The following is a 12,776-nucleotide window of genomic DNA, read 5'->3' on the forward strand; positions in this document are numbered from 1 at the left end:
GAGCATCACTTGATAATTACATTTAAACTGTTGAATCCAGGTTAAATCAATCGAAGCCTTTGTAAGAAAAATTGTTTTCTGAATTTGTATCATGCAATAACTCAAAATTTAAGAAATGAATTTTTGCATGGTAAAGTTAAAAACATGTCATAAATAATTTAACTAAAGGGATTGTTCACATTTTTGAAGGAAAAAACACATTTAATCCTATTTTTTAGAATTAGGAACACTATCAAACACAAATGTACAGAAGGAAAATATTTTGATACTTTTTGTTAAAAGAACCATCCCGCTTTTTGTTAAAAGAACCATCCCGCTTTTTTGTTAAAAAAAACCATCCCGCTTTTTGTTCAAAGAACCATCCCGCTTTTTGTTAAAAGAACCATCCCGCTTTTTGTTAAAAGAACCATCCCGTTTTTTTGTGTAAACATTTATTATGTCTAATAATTCTAACATGATAATTCACGATGTTCTGCTTTTGGACAGAAAGTAATAAATATTGCTGAACAGTCGGAAAGAAAAGATGTTTAATGTGTTCTTTTAAAAAGTGATTATTCCCTTTAATTTATTATATAATAATAATACTGATAACATATGTATTAAGATTGTTGATTTAAGGCAAACAGTCACTCTCTTGAAGAACATTAATCCTAAAAAAAATATCATGAGTATTTAAAAATTTTATTATTTACATATTTGAATGTTATAAAATTAAAAAAAAAAAAAAAAATTTTGAAAAATCTCTTTAAACTTGCTAAGTTTTAAATTATTTAACATCAATCATCATATTCTTTACAATACAATGGTCAGCCTATAAATCAATTCAATAAAGACGAATTCCTTTTCAGTTTTACAGAAAGTCATCAACATGGATTCATCACGTAAACATGTATATGCCAATCACTACTTTTATCATAATACATCTTCTTAGTCAATAATTTGCTTATTTTGGTGGTTAATTTAATAGCTAGTTATTAATAAAATGGACCCGGAAAAAAATATCTTATTTTTTATACTAGAAAATTTAAACAGAAAAATCCACGAAATACGATTTAAAGAGAAAAAATGGCAGATTGAAGAGCAACGGTTAACAGAGCTTAAATTTTTACTAAATAAAGAGGCGCGAAGCGCAATAAAAACCTGATTTTTAAATTCTTACCATCCAATATATGAGTCCAACTATTAAAGCTAGAGATAAAACGAACAACAGAAACAGAAGAAGATGTCCAGTTATATTAAATCCCTGAATAAGATTTTTCAAAACTTTTTAAAACATCTAATTTGGGGAAATAATCCAGTTAAGGTTGTTTACTCGTGTTAGTACATATAGTCCAATTTGTGTTTTTAAGAATTATTTTTTTCAAATGTTTTTCTATAAAAATTAATTTATGAAATCTAAGATTGATTCTTGACGGAAATGAGTCTTTGCTTCAAACTCAAATTTTTTCATTTCTATATCTTTGCAACCTCAGATAAATCAAACAGCTATATTTTTAGATTTAACAGAATTCATAGTTTGAAATATCTAAGGTCTACGACATTGAGTAGCAGAGATAAAGAAAGTACCAATCTAAATTCTATTTTAACCTGTTGTTTCCTGCAGAAACCAAGAGATATGGATTTGTGAGGTTTCTTCTGAGGCATATTTAAATCAGTCATTTCTATTTCCTAAACACAGCTCTGTCATTTCTATTCTATTTCTATTAAACATCTCTATTTCCTAAACATAGCTCAGTCATTTCTATTCTATTTCTATTAAACATCTCTATTTCCTAAACATAGCTCTGTCATTTCTATTCTATTTCTATAAAACATCTCTATTTCCTAAACATAGCTCAGCCATTTCTATTCTATTTCTATTAAACATCACTTTTTTCTTAAACATTTAGATCAGTCATCTCTTTTTCAACTGTATTTATCTGTATTTATACTCCTTGTTTTCTTGTTTTTGCAGTTGTTAACCTGCCTCAAATGTTATATTATATTATAGCTGAAGTTGAAACGTGACTTTACATAATATTAAAAACAAAACTTCCGGCTCTCTATTTTGATATCTTTCATCATCGAAAATATATTACCCCAGCCCCCTATCCCCCCATCACATACGCCTTCCCGTCAACCCCAAGGCCCCTACCTCACCTTTTCACAACAACTCTACAAAAAGACCCCCCCCCCCTCATTACTGCTCATTACGAATTACGATATATATATCAATTTCTATTCAAAATATATCTAATCAAAAATGTGAATATTCGATCCAAGAAAATATTGTTGTTAGGATTAAGGTGACTTCCCTGCTAAACAAACATGGAGTAAAAGATAAGAAAATTAGATTAAATATATTTCATAATTTTTTTCTTCCAAAATAAATATTTTAGATATTTTTTTTCGATGAGATTATGTTTACTTTTAAATTTTATGAGTTTTAACAATGTTGTGTAGTGAGAGCTAGGGTATGAGTATAAAAAATTTCAGTTTACACTGAACATAGCTAGCAGATTAACACAATATATAATATTTTACATATGCAGGCACATGTGCACATCTAATTCTAGCACTTCACAAACTCATACTCAGTAGTCAGTATACTTCAGATTATTCAAGAAACAAAATGTTTTAGTGAATATATATACATATATATCAGATGTATATTTGCTCTTCTTTGGTTTTAATTAAATAACATGAACTTTTGCCTGTCTAAATTTTATAAATCTCTGAAACAAAATCGTTCTTTAAAAACTTAAAGAAATCAACCATTAAATTCAGGAAAAATTGACAAAACTTGGTAAAAGAAAGTCTTTACCTTCCTTAAAACAATCAACTGATGTTCTTTAAAAGAATTTTACTTTATTAATTGAGAAGCTTTGAACAGTTGACTTATCAAGTATGACAGACTTTTCCTTATTTATTTAGAGAACTGCATGTAAATGTTGAACACCTTGTTCCCAAGTTTTTTTTTTTTTTATAAATATTAACTTTCTAGAAAAAGAAGAATATGAATCAAATAAAAACCGCGGTGGACATGAAATATTCTGGGTTTTCTGAGAATAAATGTGACTTAATTCGCGTTGCGTTTAGTGTTTACACAGTATGCTAGCGTACACTCCAATCTTACGCCTTTTTACACAACATTTATGAGACATACACACCAAGTTTTCTGTTCTCAGTGATAAGTCTGTAACCAATGCCTCACTCCAGAATGTCTTTCTAAATATTCTGTTATCTATACTAAAAGCTCTCAAACTCTGTGTTCTCTACCTTACAATGATAAACCTGGTCCATACATAAACAGAGTCTGCATTCAACTGAACTATATTTAGGTATAAAAGGTACAGGTAAATGAGCTGACCCTTGATACAATCAATGAAAGAGCATCTTTTTGCTGGTTTTGGAACTGTAACAAACATATATCTACAGGTTTTAATGATTTAATACTATTCCTTTTATTTATTACAAGTCAAAGGTTTGACTAGGGTACACCGTACAGCCCGTTGTAAATCGAGAATTTCCCTTTTTAGAATGTAACTTGAAATTACACTTACAAGTTACAGTTCCTTTGAAACTCCGATCAATTGACTCTCCCCCTCCCCTACCCGTCTTTTAGAGTTAATATTGATTTTAAACTTTGATTTTTTTAATACGGCTTTTTTAAGGGGGTTAAGCTCCTGTCAATGGTATCAATGGTTAGATAATATCCTTTGTCAAAAGATCAAAATAATTGCTGATTAGAATTAAATTTACCTCTCCTCCCTCTGGTCCTTCCTTGTTTTCTGTTGTCATTTTGATTCTTTACAAAACAAACAAAAATTCAGGTTTGTTTAGTTGGGTTTGTGTAAATCAAATACCAGGGTGTTTATGTTGAATGATTAAAATACAAATGTTTAGCTCCAGGTTTACATGACCTTAAAGTTTGTCCTTAAAGGGACTGTAAACGTAATTTCAAGTTACCCGTCATATAATTATTTCTACGGTAATGCCTGATTTACAACGGTAACCTTAATCAAGCTTTATCTGATCAAGTATGAATTAGATATTAATCTTTACAAATTAAAATGTCATCAATATGAGTTTCTCTACAAATATACTAGAATTAAATATTTTCTAATCTTAGAAATACAATAATATTATTCACATTAATGATCAGGAAATAGATTCATGAGTACCATTGTGAATAGGGCATTGCAATCTCTATACATTGAAGGTCACTTGACACTCCGCGCCTACAGGTCCTTTATAGGGATTGAAAACGTTAAAAGTAAACGGTCAAATTACTTACGATTATTTTATTGCTTCTTTATATAAAAAAAACTATTTACAACATAGTATTGTTCAAGATAACATTATAAACATAACTTTCTAGAGCGATCAGTTTTTTTCCATTGATGTAAGGATGATGTCGAGTCCTGAGTTGAAAATTTTTAAATGGATGACATAGGTTAAACTCATTTTCTCATTGCTCTTGTCGCTTAGTTAAAAGTATCCAGCTTATAAAAAGATGTAAATATTCCTATGCTTTAAAATGTTTCCCAGCATATTCGGAAAACTTTAATTTTCCATCTAATTTTTTTTAAATCAGAAATTGAAGATCCTGATTTCGTAACAAGACAAGCGCCATCTATTTATTGCAGAACCATTTAAAAAAATATATATTTTATCAATAAAATTTCGCCTTTAATTCATTAAATACTAGAAAATCCAAATTTTATCTTCAAGTTTGTAAATTGTAAAAAAAAGTAATGAGAGTATGTTTTGGTTTAGTTCTATATTTGCCTGAACTAGGCACTATACTGCCTGGCTTGTTGCATGAACTGGGGTAAACCTAGATATAAAATATTCCCCCCATCCTAGAAAAAAATGCTTGAATGGTAGGGGATGGGGAAAATATTGTGCTTAGATTTATGGGAGATATATACAGCCTACTTTCCCCCGCTTTCTCTCGAAACCATTGCTTTCTCTGCTTGGTTTCTATATTTCTATCCATCTATATAAAGCCTACACTAAAATGAGTATATTATCATAAATATTAATGTATTTAAATGTTTTAGCAAAATGTTTATAAATAGATATAATTTAAAATTTAAACCATAAAATTAATAATAAATTGTAATAAGTAATAATGAGTTGTAAATTGAAAATACGTTGTTTTAGGATTACAATTATTGTATTGTCTTGGTCACTTTATTTTGTTTAATACTTTTTTAATGATTTTGTTTAATACTTTTTTATTTATTTTGTTTAATACTTTTTTAATGATTTTGTTTAATACTTTTTTATCTATTTTGTTTAATACTTTTTTAATGATTTTGAAGAAAAAAGAAAGATCTAAAAACCTGCAAAACATTTGTACTAACTATAATGACCTTAACAACTGCCATCTTTTTGCCTTTTTACGAAATATATTTCCAATTTGGATTTTACAAGTTTTTCAACTTTTGAAATATTCATTCATTCAAAAAATTATCTGTTTTCCATGTTGCAGTGACATCTAATATTTAGCTGACTTACATTAAATACAAGTTGAAATAAATCAAAACATTACTAAAAAATTGTATGAGAAGAATTATATACTGTAAACTGATATTATAAATATTGGGGATCCCTGCTAACTGCATTCTAAAGATGAATTAATGTAATAATTGCGAACCCAGCAGTTTTCTACAGATATGCACTCTCTCGTTTTAAAATTATGTTAGAGTAAATTTGTTAAAGCATATTTTTAAAACCCCTGCCATGAATTTATTTTACTAAAAATCGAACTTATTTTTTTTTGTCTGTATGCCAAGCTGAATTAAACGATTAACCCTCAAAGATAATTTACTTTTCGTTTTATAAATTTATTTTCTCTTTGAACACCGAACATGTCTAAAATATAAAATCTGAAGCTGTACCATGCATGTCTAGAGTATCCCTTACTATACAAATTAACGCCTCTTTCCTCCTATTCGTCAAATGTTGATAGAAGCTAAATAGCAGGAGGGGGGGGGGGGGACAAGATAAGGACAAGAATCAAGATAAGGACAAGAATCAAGATAAGGACAAGGGCCAAGATAATGATAAGAATCAAGATAAGGACAAGAATCAAGATAAGGAGAAGGGCCAAAGTAAGGACAAGAATCAAGATAAGGAAAGAATCAAGATAACGACAAGGACCAAGATAAGGACAAGAATCAATATAAGGACAAGAATCAAGAAAAGGACAAGAATCAAGAAAAGGACAAGAATCAAGATAAGGACAAGGGCCAAGATAAGCAAAAGGATCAAGATAAGGACAAGGACCAAGATAAGGATCAGAACCAAGATTAGGACAAGGACCAAGATTATGACAAGGACCAAGAAAAGGACAAGAAAAAAGATAAGGACATGAACATAGGACAAGAACCAAGATAAGGAAAAGGACCAAGATAGGGACATGAAACAAGATAAGGACATGAAACAAGATAAGGACATGAAACAAGATAGGAATAAGAACCAAAATAAGGAGAAAGACCAAGATAAGGACAAGAACCAAGATAAGGATTTGAAACAAGATAGGGATAAGAACCAAGATAGGGACAAGAACCAAGATAGGGACATGAAACAAGATAAGGAAATGAAACAAGATAGGAATAAGAACCAAGATAAGGAGAAAGACCAAATTAAGGACAAGAACCAAGAAAAGGACATGAAACAAGATAGGGATAAGAACCAAGATAAGAACAAGGGCCAAGATAAGGACAAGAATCAAGATAAAGACAAGAACCAAGATAAGGATATAATAACAAAGATAAGGACAAGGACCATGATAAGGACAATGACCAAGATAAGGATAAGAACCAAGATAAGGATAAGTACCAAGATAAGGATAAGAATCAAGATGAGGACAAAAACCAAGATCAGGACATGGACCTGGTTAAGGAAAAGGACTAAGATAAGGACAAGGACCAAGATGAGGACAAGGGACAAGATATGGACACGGACCAGGTTAAGGAAAAGCTGCTGGAATAGGACAAGGACCAAGATAAAGTCAGGCCAAGAAAACAAAATATTTCATAATCTAATCAATGTAAACAAAATATTTCAGAATCTAATCAATGTAAACAAAATGGAAGATACTCTTGCCTTCCTAGAGAAAGAAATTCAAGCTTTTGAAAAAATTCTTGCAGAACTAAATGGTAAATTTTTTCATAAACAATTATCAATAGAAATAAACATAAACATTTTCGGCTGATTGGTGGATTCAAAACTTTATAGTTTGCTTCTTATTTATTTTCAATTTTAATTTTACCTAATTAGGGAAGCTGTGATCATATTTCATATTTTAAGCAAATTAATTTATTTGGATACATAACAAGGCGGGGTTTTCTATGCAGAAGACATTGAACTTACTTGCCTCTTCCTTTTACCGTCGGTTTTATCCCCTGAACATTGATTAATATACAGAACACGACTTTAGAAAAGTTAACCTTCAAGAAAATTACCTGAAAAAATAATTTGAAATAAAGGTCTCAAATTTGGAACTAAAAAGTCCTGTGGACAAAGCCCTAAAAATAAAACTTATTGACACTTAATTTTTTAAGACTTTTCAAGGTACTCGTTCTAATACGACTGATGGAGAAAAATTAGATTGGAGCAAACCTGAACCTGAGAATTGTAAATCTAACCCTGAAACTGATCTTGAACCTGAACCTTGTAAACCTCCGTCGCTCCCAACCGAACCTTCATCCATCTCCAGATCTAACCTCAAACCTATTCTAATCAACAAGAAGCTTAAACCTCAAATTCCTCCCAAACCCAAGACCCCGGTTACAGAATCTCCGAACCTTGATTTCCCGAAATCCACGAAAAGTCCAAGATCTCCAGGGTCGGGGTCAATGGAAAAGAGTAAACCAGCTGTTCCCCCCAAACCTGTCAAACCTGCAGTACACTTCAAACCAAAACAAACAGAAGAAGGGACAGAGGTCTGAAAAAAATAGTCTAGCAAAAAATAGCATAATTTGATCTCACAAAAAAGCAAACATTTAAAATTATAAAAAATTCGCATGAATAAATTGTATTCGCGTCATTCAATATTAAGGGAATTTATTAAGGGCGAAAAAATGACTTTATCGCTTCAAAACAGGTTGGTAAATTAACTGCACTCTGGATGTTTTGTAAGCGAAATTGGTCTTGGGAACCCTTGTTAAAGTAAATTCCCTTAACTTCCCTGTAAAGTAGTTGCATATAATTAAATTATCCACCCCCCCTCCTTCTCTCAACTCTTAAATACTTTATTGGAATCTTTTACAGATTTCTTTTTGAAGAAAGGTCTGGAATTTAATCGGAACCACTTACTTTACATGAATTAACTGTATACATATTTTTACTTGATCCTTTCTCTAAAAATTGCATGTTCAATTCACAACAGATCTACATAAACTAAAATTACAAAGATATTCTTATTTTTTTTTTCATGGTGAAAACTAATAGTTTAATGAATTAATAATTGTTGTTTCTTTATAAAAGTAAATCATTGAAAGTAAAAAAAAAGTTGATTTTATTAAAACAATTTTTTGCATTTCTAGTTAAATCTACTTTGTTAGAACAAAATAACAATAATATTTTGACTTCTCAATGCCGTAAGAATGCCGTAAAAGAACAATATGTTTTTATTTTCTAATTTTTTTCTGTGTTACCTTACCAAAAAATCTTGTAAATGCTTGAATTTTAACATTTTTATGGATTCGAATAATTGGCTTAAAACCAGGAAATGTTCCAAAACGCCACATGTGGTTAAATGCGGTAATATGGATATCTTTGAAAATTATATCAAGTATTATCGAAAACTTATTCTCGTACTATATTAATATTTTAAAGTTTACATTTCTTGTTTTAATTTGTATTATAAACCATTTTTAATAAATGTGATGCATAGCTTTGTTCAACTCGGCTTGGGTTAAAAAATATATATACTTGAAAAAGATAACTTTGCAGACTTAGTGTTAGTTTTGGAACTAATTTTTAATCGGAGTAGTCTGCACTCTGCACTGACATTTCGTGGAGAGTTATCTCTTTAGAATTTAAAGCAAAACCAAATATTAATCATTCGAATCTAAAGAATGATGATTCACTAATAGCCATAAAATTAATTTAGTTCTCAGTGTTATATTTATAAAAACTGTACTATATTATACCTTGGAGAAAATAGATAATAAAACTTTACACAAAAGCTTATCATTGTATTCACGCCGAGTTAGGCCCGTAACCAAGGGGGGTACAAATGACGAATTAAGATATTATGCCCAGGGGAGGACTCGAGGGAGTGCTTGGGCCCACGCCCCACCCCCCCCCCTTAAGGAAATTCATCATCAAGGGATGTAAGCTACAACGAAAATAGTATTGAATGAATTGGTTTAATATAATTTTTATAAATATTTAACAATCTTATATTTCAATAAATAATTTATATGCAACAAGTTGCAGTTGGTGCTTTCGGAGTAGGGCATCAGCATAAGGGATATTTTTGATTTTTAATTTTAAATTATTAATTTTTAAACCGAGATAGTTTGTGGGTCCAGTGCTCAAGGGAGCGCTGGTCCCATAAACAGTTTGAGTAATAAAAAACTGCGCAAACAGTAATTATGGAGCCAGCGCTCCCTTTTTATTTGAGGAAATTTTTATTTAACTAATGAACCCTAATGTGTAGGTGCACTGCTCTGACTGCTACAATTCTCCAGGCTGCAAACATATTATTTTCCTAAAATGTTATTTTTGAAGGGTTTTTTAAAAAATTACTAAATTATTTTTTCTCCGATTCCTGTAGTCGGTTAAAATGATACATTTAATCCTATTTCTTCTGTGTCAACATCAAACCTATAAGGATGATCATTTTAGGTACCTCTACTTGACAAGTCATTTAATGAGTTTTTGGGGGTTTTTTCTTGCCTGGTTCGTTAAATCCATAATCTACCAGATTCTTAATTCAACATAGAACTGGGATGTATATGTATTGCAGTAACCCGTCCATAGGCTGATGATGAAGGATTCTTCTAGGGCCTCCTACGAAAGTAGAACCTAACCATTTCAAAAATAGTATTGAATAAATGACCCGAACTTATAAAAATATTTTCTTAGAAAGTGATAACCAGAAAACAATGGAATAGAAAGACGACATTATAGAAATACTTTAGCAATTAATTGATGTTGTTTCAAAGCAAATATTTTTACTAAGAACTTAGCAAAGCACAGTTGAAGTGAAAAGGGTCTATTTACACTGTACAATTGCTATGTCTAATGTTCATTGAACTAGTTTAAGCGCATAGATTAACAAGTAGAATAGGTGGCAACAGAGAAATGAACCAATTATACATGACGTCACAAGTGTCATATTTAACAAGGAAGACAAAATTTTCTCCCCTTAGTGGACATGTTTTCCAAGATTAAATAAAAAAAGTGTAAGAACAGAAAATAAAGAACACATAAGTGCACTTATTTCACTATAAGATAAGTACTTTATTATCACTATTATTAATATTGTCGGACACATACAACTGTTGACACTTGTGACGTAAGATACAGCTGTATTTTCAATTTTCAGTGTAACACTAGGTTCAAGTTTAAATTCTTACTGTTGTTTCAAATAAGTAAATAATCTACAGGGTGTCCCACAAAACATGACACTTGGTTAATAGTTTCGAATGCCGTCTTCCATACAATGTATTAGATATTAAAGGCTGTTTGCAGTTTATCTTATTTAAAAATCTTTTGCTCAATTTTACTTAGAGAGTTAATTTTACTAAAATATGACTCCTATATATAATATGTAATATTTTTATCATCGTCTTTGGTATTAAACAACTTAACAAATTATGGAAGAAGACATCCTAAACTTTTTACCAACTGTCATGTTTCATGGGCCACCCTGTACATAGCATACAATTCAATCTAAAATTACTCGTTTTTATTCCAAAATAACATGAGACAATGTAAAAGAGAAATAAATTTAATTAATTTTATCATTTGTTTTCACTACTCAAATATTAGGCCTTTTAGATTTTTCAAATTGTACAAAAAAAATCTGATCATTTGATGTTTTTCCTTGACCAAGTATTGGTTAATTCACATGGAGAACTAAATCTAATGTGAAATGTAAACAAAATATACCAAAACAGACATACAAACACAAATAAACAAAACACAGTTAAACAAAACACATATAAACAAAACACATATAAACAAAACACATATAAACAAAACACATATAAACAAAACACAGTTAAACAAAACACATATAAACAAAACACAGATTAAAAAGCTTACACATATAAACAAAACACATATAAACAAAACATATGTAGGTAAACATAACATAGTTAAACAATTAAAACAAAGATAATTACAAAACTTAAGTGAACAAAACACATAAAAGCCATAACATAGTTAAACAAAACATACATAAACAAAAAGTAGATAAACAAAACACATTAAAGCCATAACATAGTTAAACAAAACATAATTAATTAAAACATACATAAACAAAACACAGATAAACAAACCACGTCCACAGGTAAACAAAACACAGATAAAAAACTCAAATAAAAAACATGTACAGATAAATAAAACACAGATAAACAAAACACAAAAAAAAAAAAACACATATTGAACAATACACAGATAAACAAAACACAGGTAAACAAAACACATAAAAACAAAACTCAGGTAAACAAAAAACTGATAAATAAAACACAGATAAAAACAAACAAAACACAGATAAAAACACAGATGAAAAACACAGATAAACAAAACACAGATAAAAACACAGATAAAGAAAAGTCAAATAAACTTAATTTGCGAAGATAAACAAAACCTTGATAAACTAAACATTTAAATAAACAAAACTTGTAAAAAAAAATATAAACATTATAGATAAACTAACCATGTAGGTGGTGGAGATTACAAATTGAGGAGCGCGCATACCGCAAAAAAAATGTTAGGGTGGCTGTGATTACCAATTGAGGACTTCTGCACTCCCCCCTCGTGTGACTAACTTTCTTCAAATTGAAAAATAGAAAATAGTAAGAATAATTCTACAATAAATGATGCGCGCAGAGCCAAAGAAAATGTTGGTGTGTTATTGATATTCGCCATTCTTTACTATAGGGGACTCATCCCCCCTGGACCTCTTTAATCTATGGTTTCCATTCCAAGGGGGGTTTCAGGCCCCAACGAAAAAAATTTTTGCCCCCCCCCCCGGACAAATTCCTGAGCACGCCCCTGCCAAGGATCGACTAAAGGTATTATGAATACAAACAGAAAATCTAAACATAAAAAAAATTACATCAATAAACTTGACAATTTTAATAAATTTAATTTTCAAATGTTGTGTTCTATAAAAAAGATTTACGAAGAAATTGAGAATTCCACTTCTTATAGTGCGTGAGTGTAAAATTAGACATTTAACACTAAAATAAAATAATGATATATGACCTACATTTTTATTGGCTGAAATTGGATAGGAAATCTAATAAACTTGACCGTGTGTATATTTATTAACAACTTCCCATCATTATAAAACCAGGGGCACCTGTTGCATGAAAATAATTTTTCGTAGATGAATCCAAATGTCGTCGTTGTTGAAAATTGTTTCTTATTCACGGGAAAATCCCGCCCTTGAGAAATAAAAAGCAGAGATAAATAACTGCCGATCATCTCACAAATTTAAAGGGCGTAGTCGTACACCAGAAAGGGAATCAGCTGATACTGACAAATTTCGAAAACACAATGCAAACCTAACCTTTATGTCAAAACTTTCAAAGTATATA

General features: G+C 30.3%; 1 protein-coding gene and 1 long non-coding RNA gene across 2 annotated transcripts; one reads left to right on the forward strand and one right to left on the reverse strand.

The window, feature by feature from the left end:
- Nucleotides 1–146: 146 nt before the first annotated feature.
- On the reverse strand, nucleotides 147–3,942 carry LOC111714550 (uncharacterized). The gene is made up of 4 exons (XR_002768006.1): nucleotides 3,742–3,942; nucleotides 1,588–1,668; nucleotides 1,160–1,243; nucleotides 147–650 (listed from the first exon to the last, which is right to left on the reverse strand). It is a non-coding gene; the product is annotated as an uncharacterized LOC111714550 (long non-coding RNA).
- Nucleotides 3,943–5,995: 2,053 nt separating this feature from the next.
- Nucleotides 5,996–8,402, forward strand: LOC111714549 (nipped-B-like protein B). The gene is made up of 2 exons (XM_023489680.1): nucleotides 5,996–7,151; nucleotides 7,567–8,402. Exons 1-2 carry the CDS (start codon nucleotides 6,410–6,412, stop codon nucleotides 7,941–7,943), a joined length of 1,119 nt encoding a protein of 372 aa, XP_023345448.1. The 5' UTR covers nucleotides 5,996–6,409; the 3' UTR covers nucleotides 7,944–8,402.
- The last annotated feature ends 4,374 nt before the right edge of the window (nucleotides 8,403–12,776 follow it).

Source organism: Eurytemora carolleeae, unplaced genomic scaffold, assembly GCF_000591075.1.
Source record: "Eurytemora carolleeae unplaced genomic scaffold, Eaff_2.0 scaffold1594, whole genome shotgun sequence".
NCBI classification, from domain to species: domain Eukaryota; kingdom Metazoa; phylum Arthropoda; class Copepoda; order Calanoida; family Temoridae; genus Eurytemora; species Eurytemora carolleeae.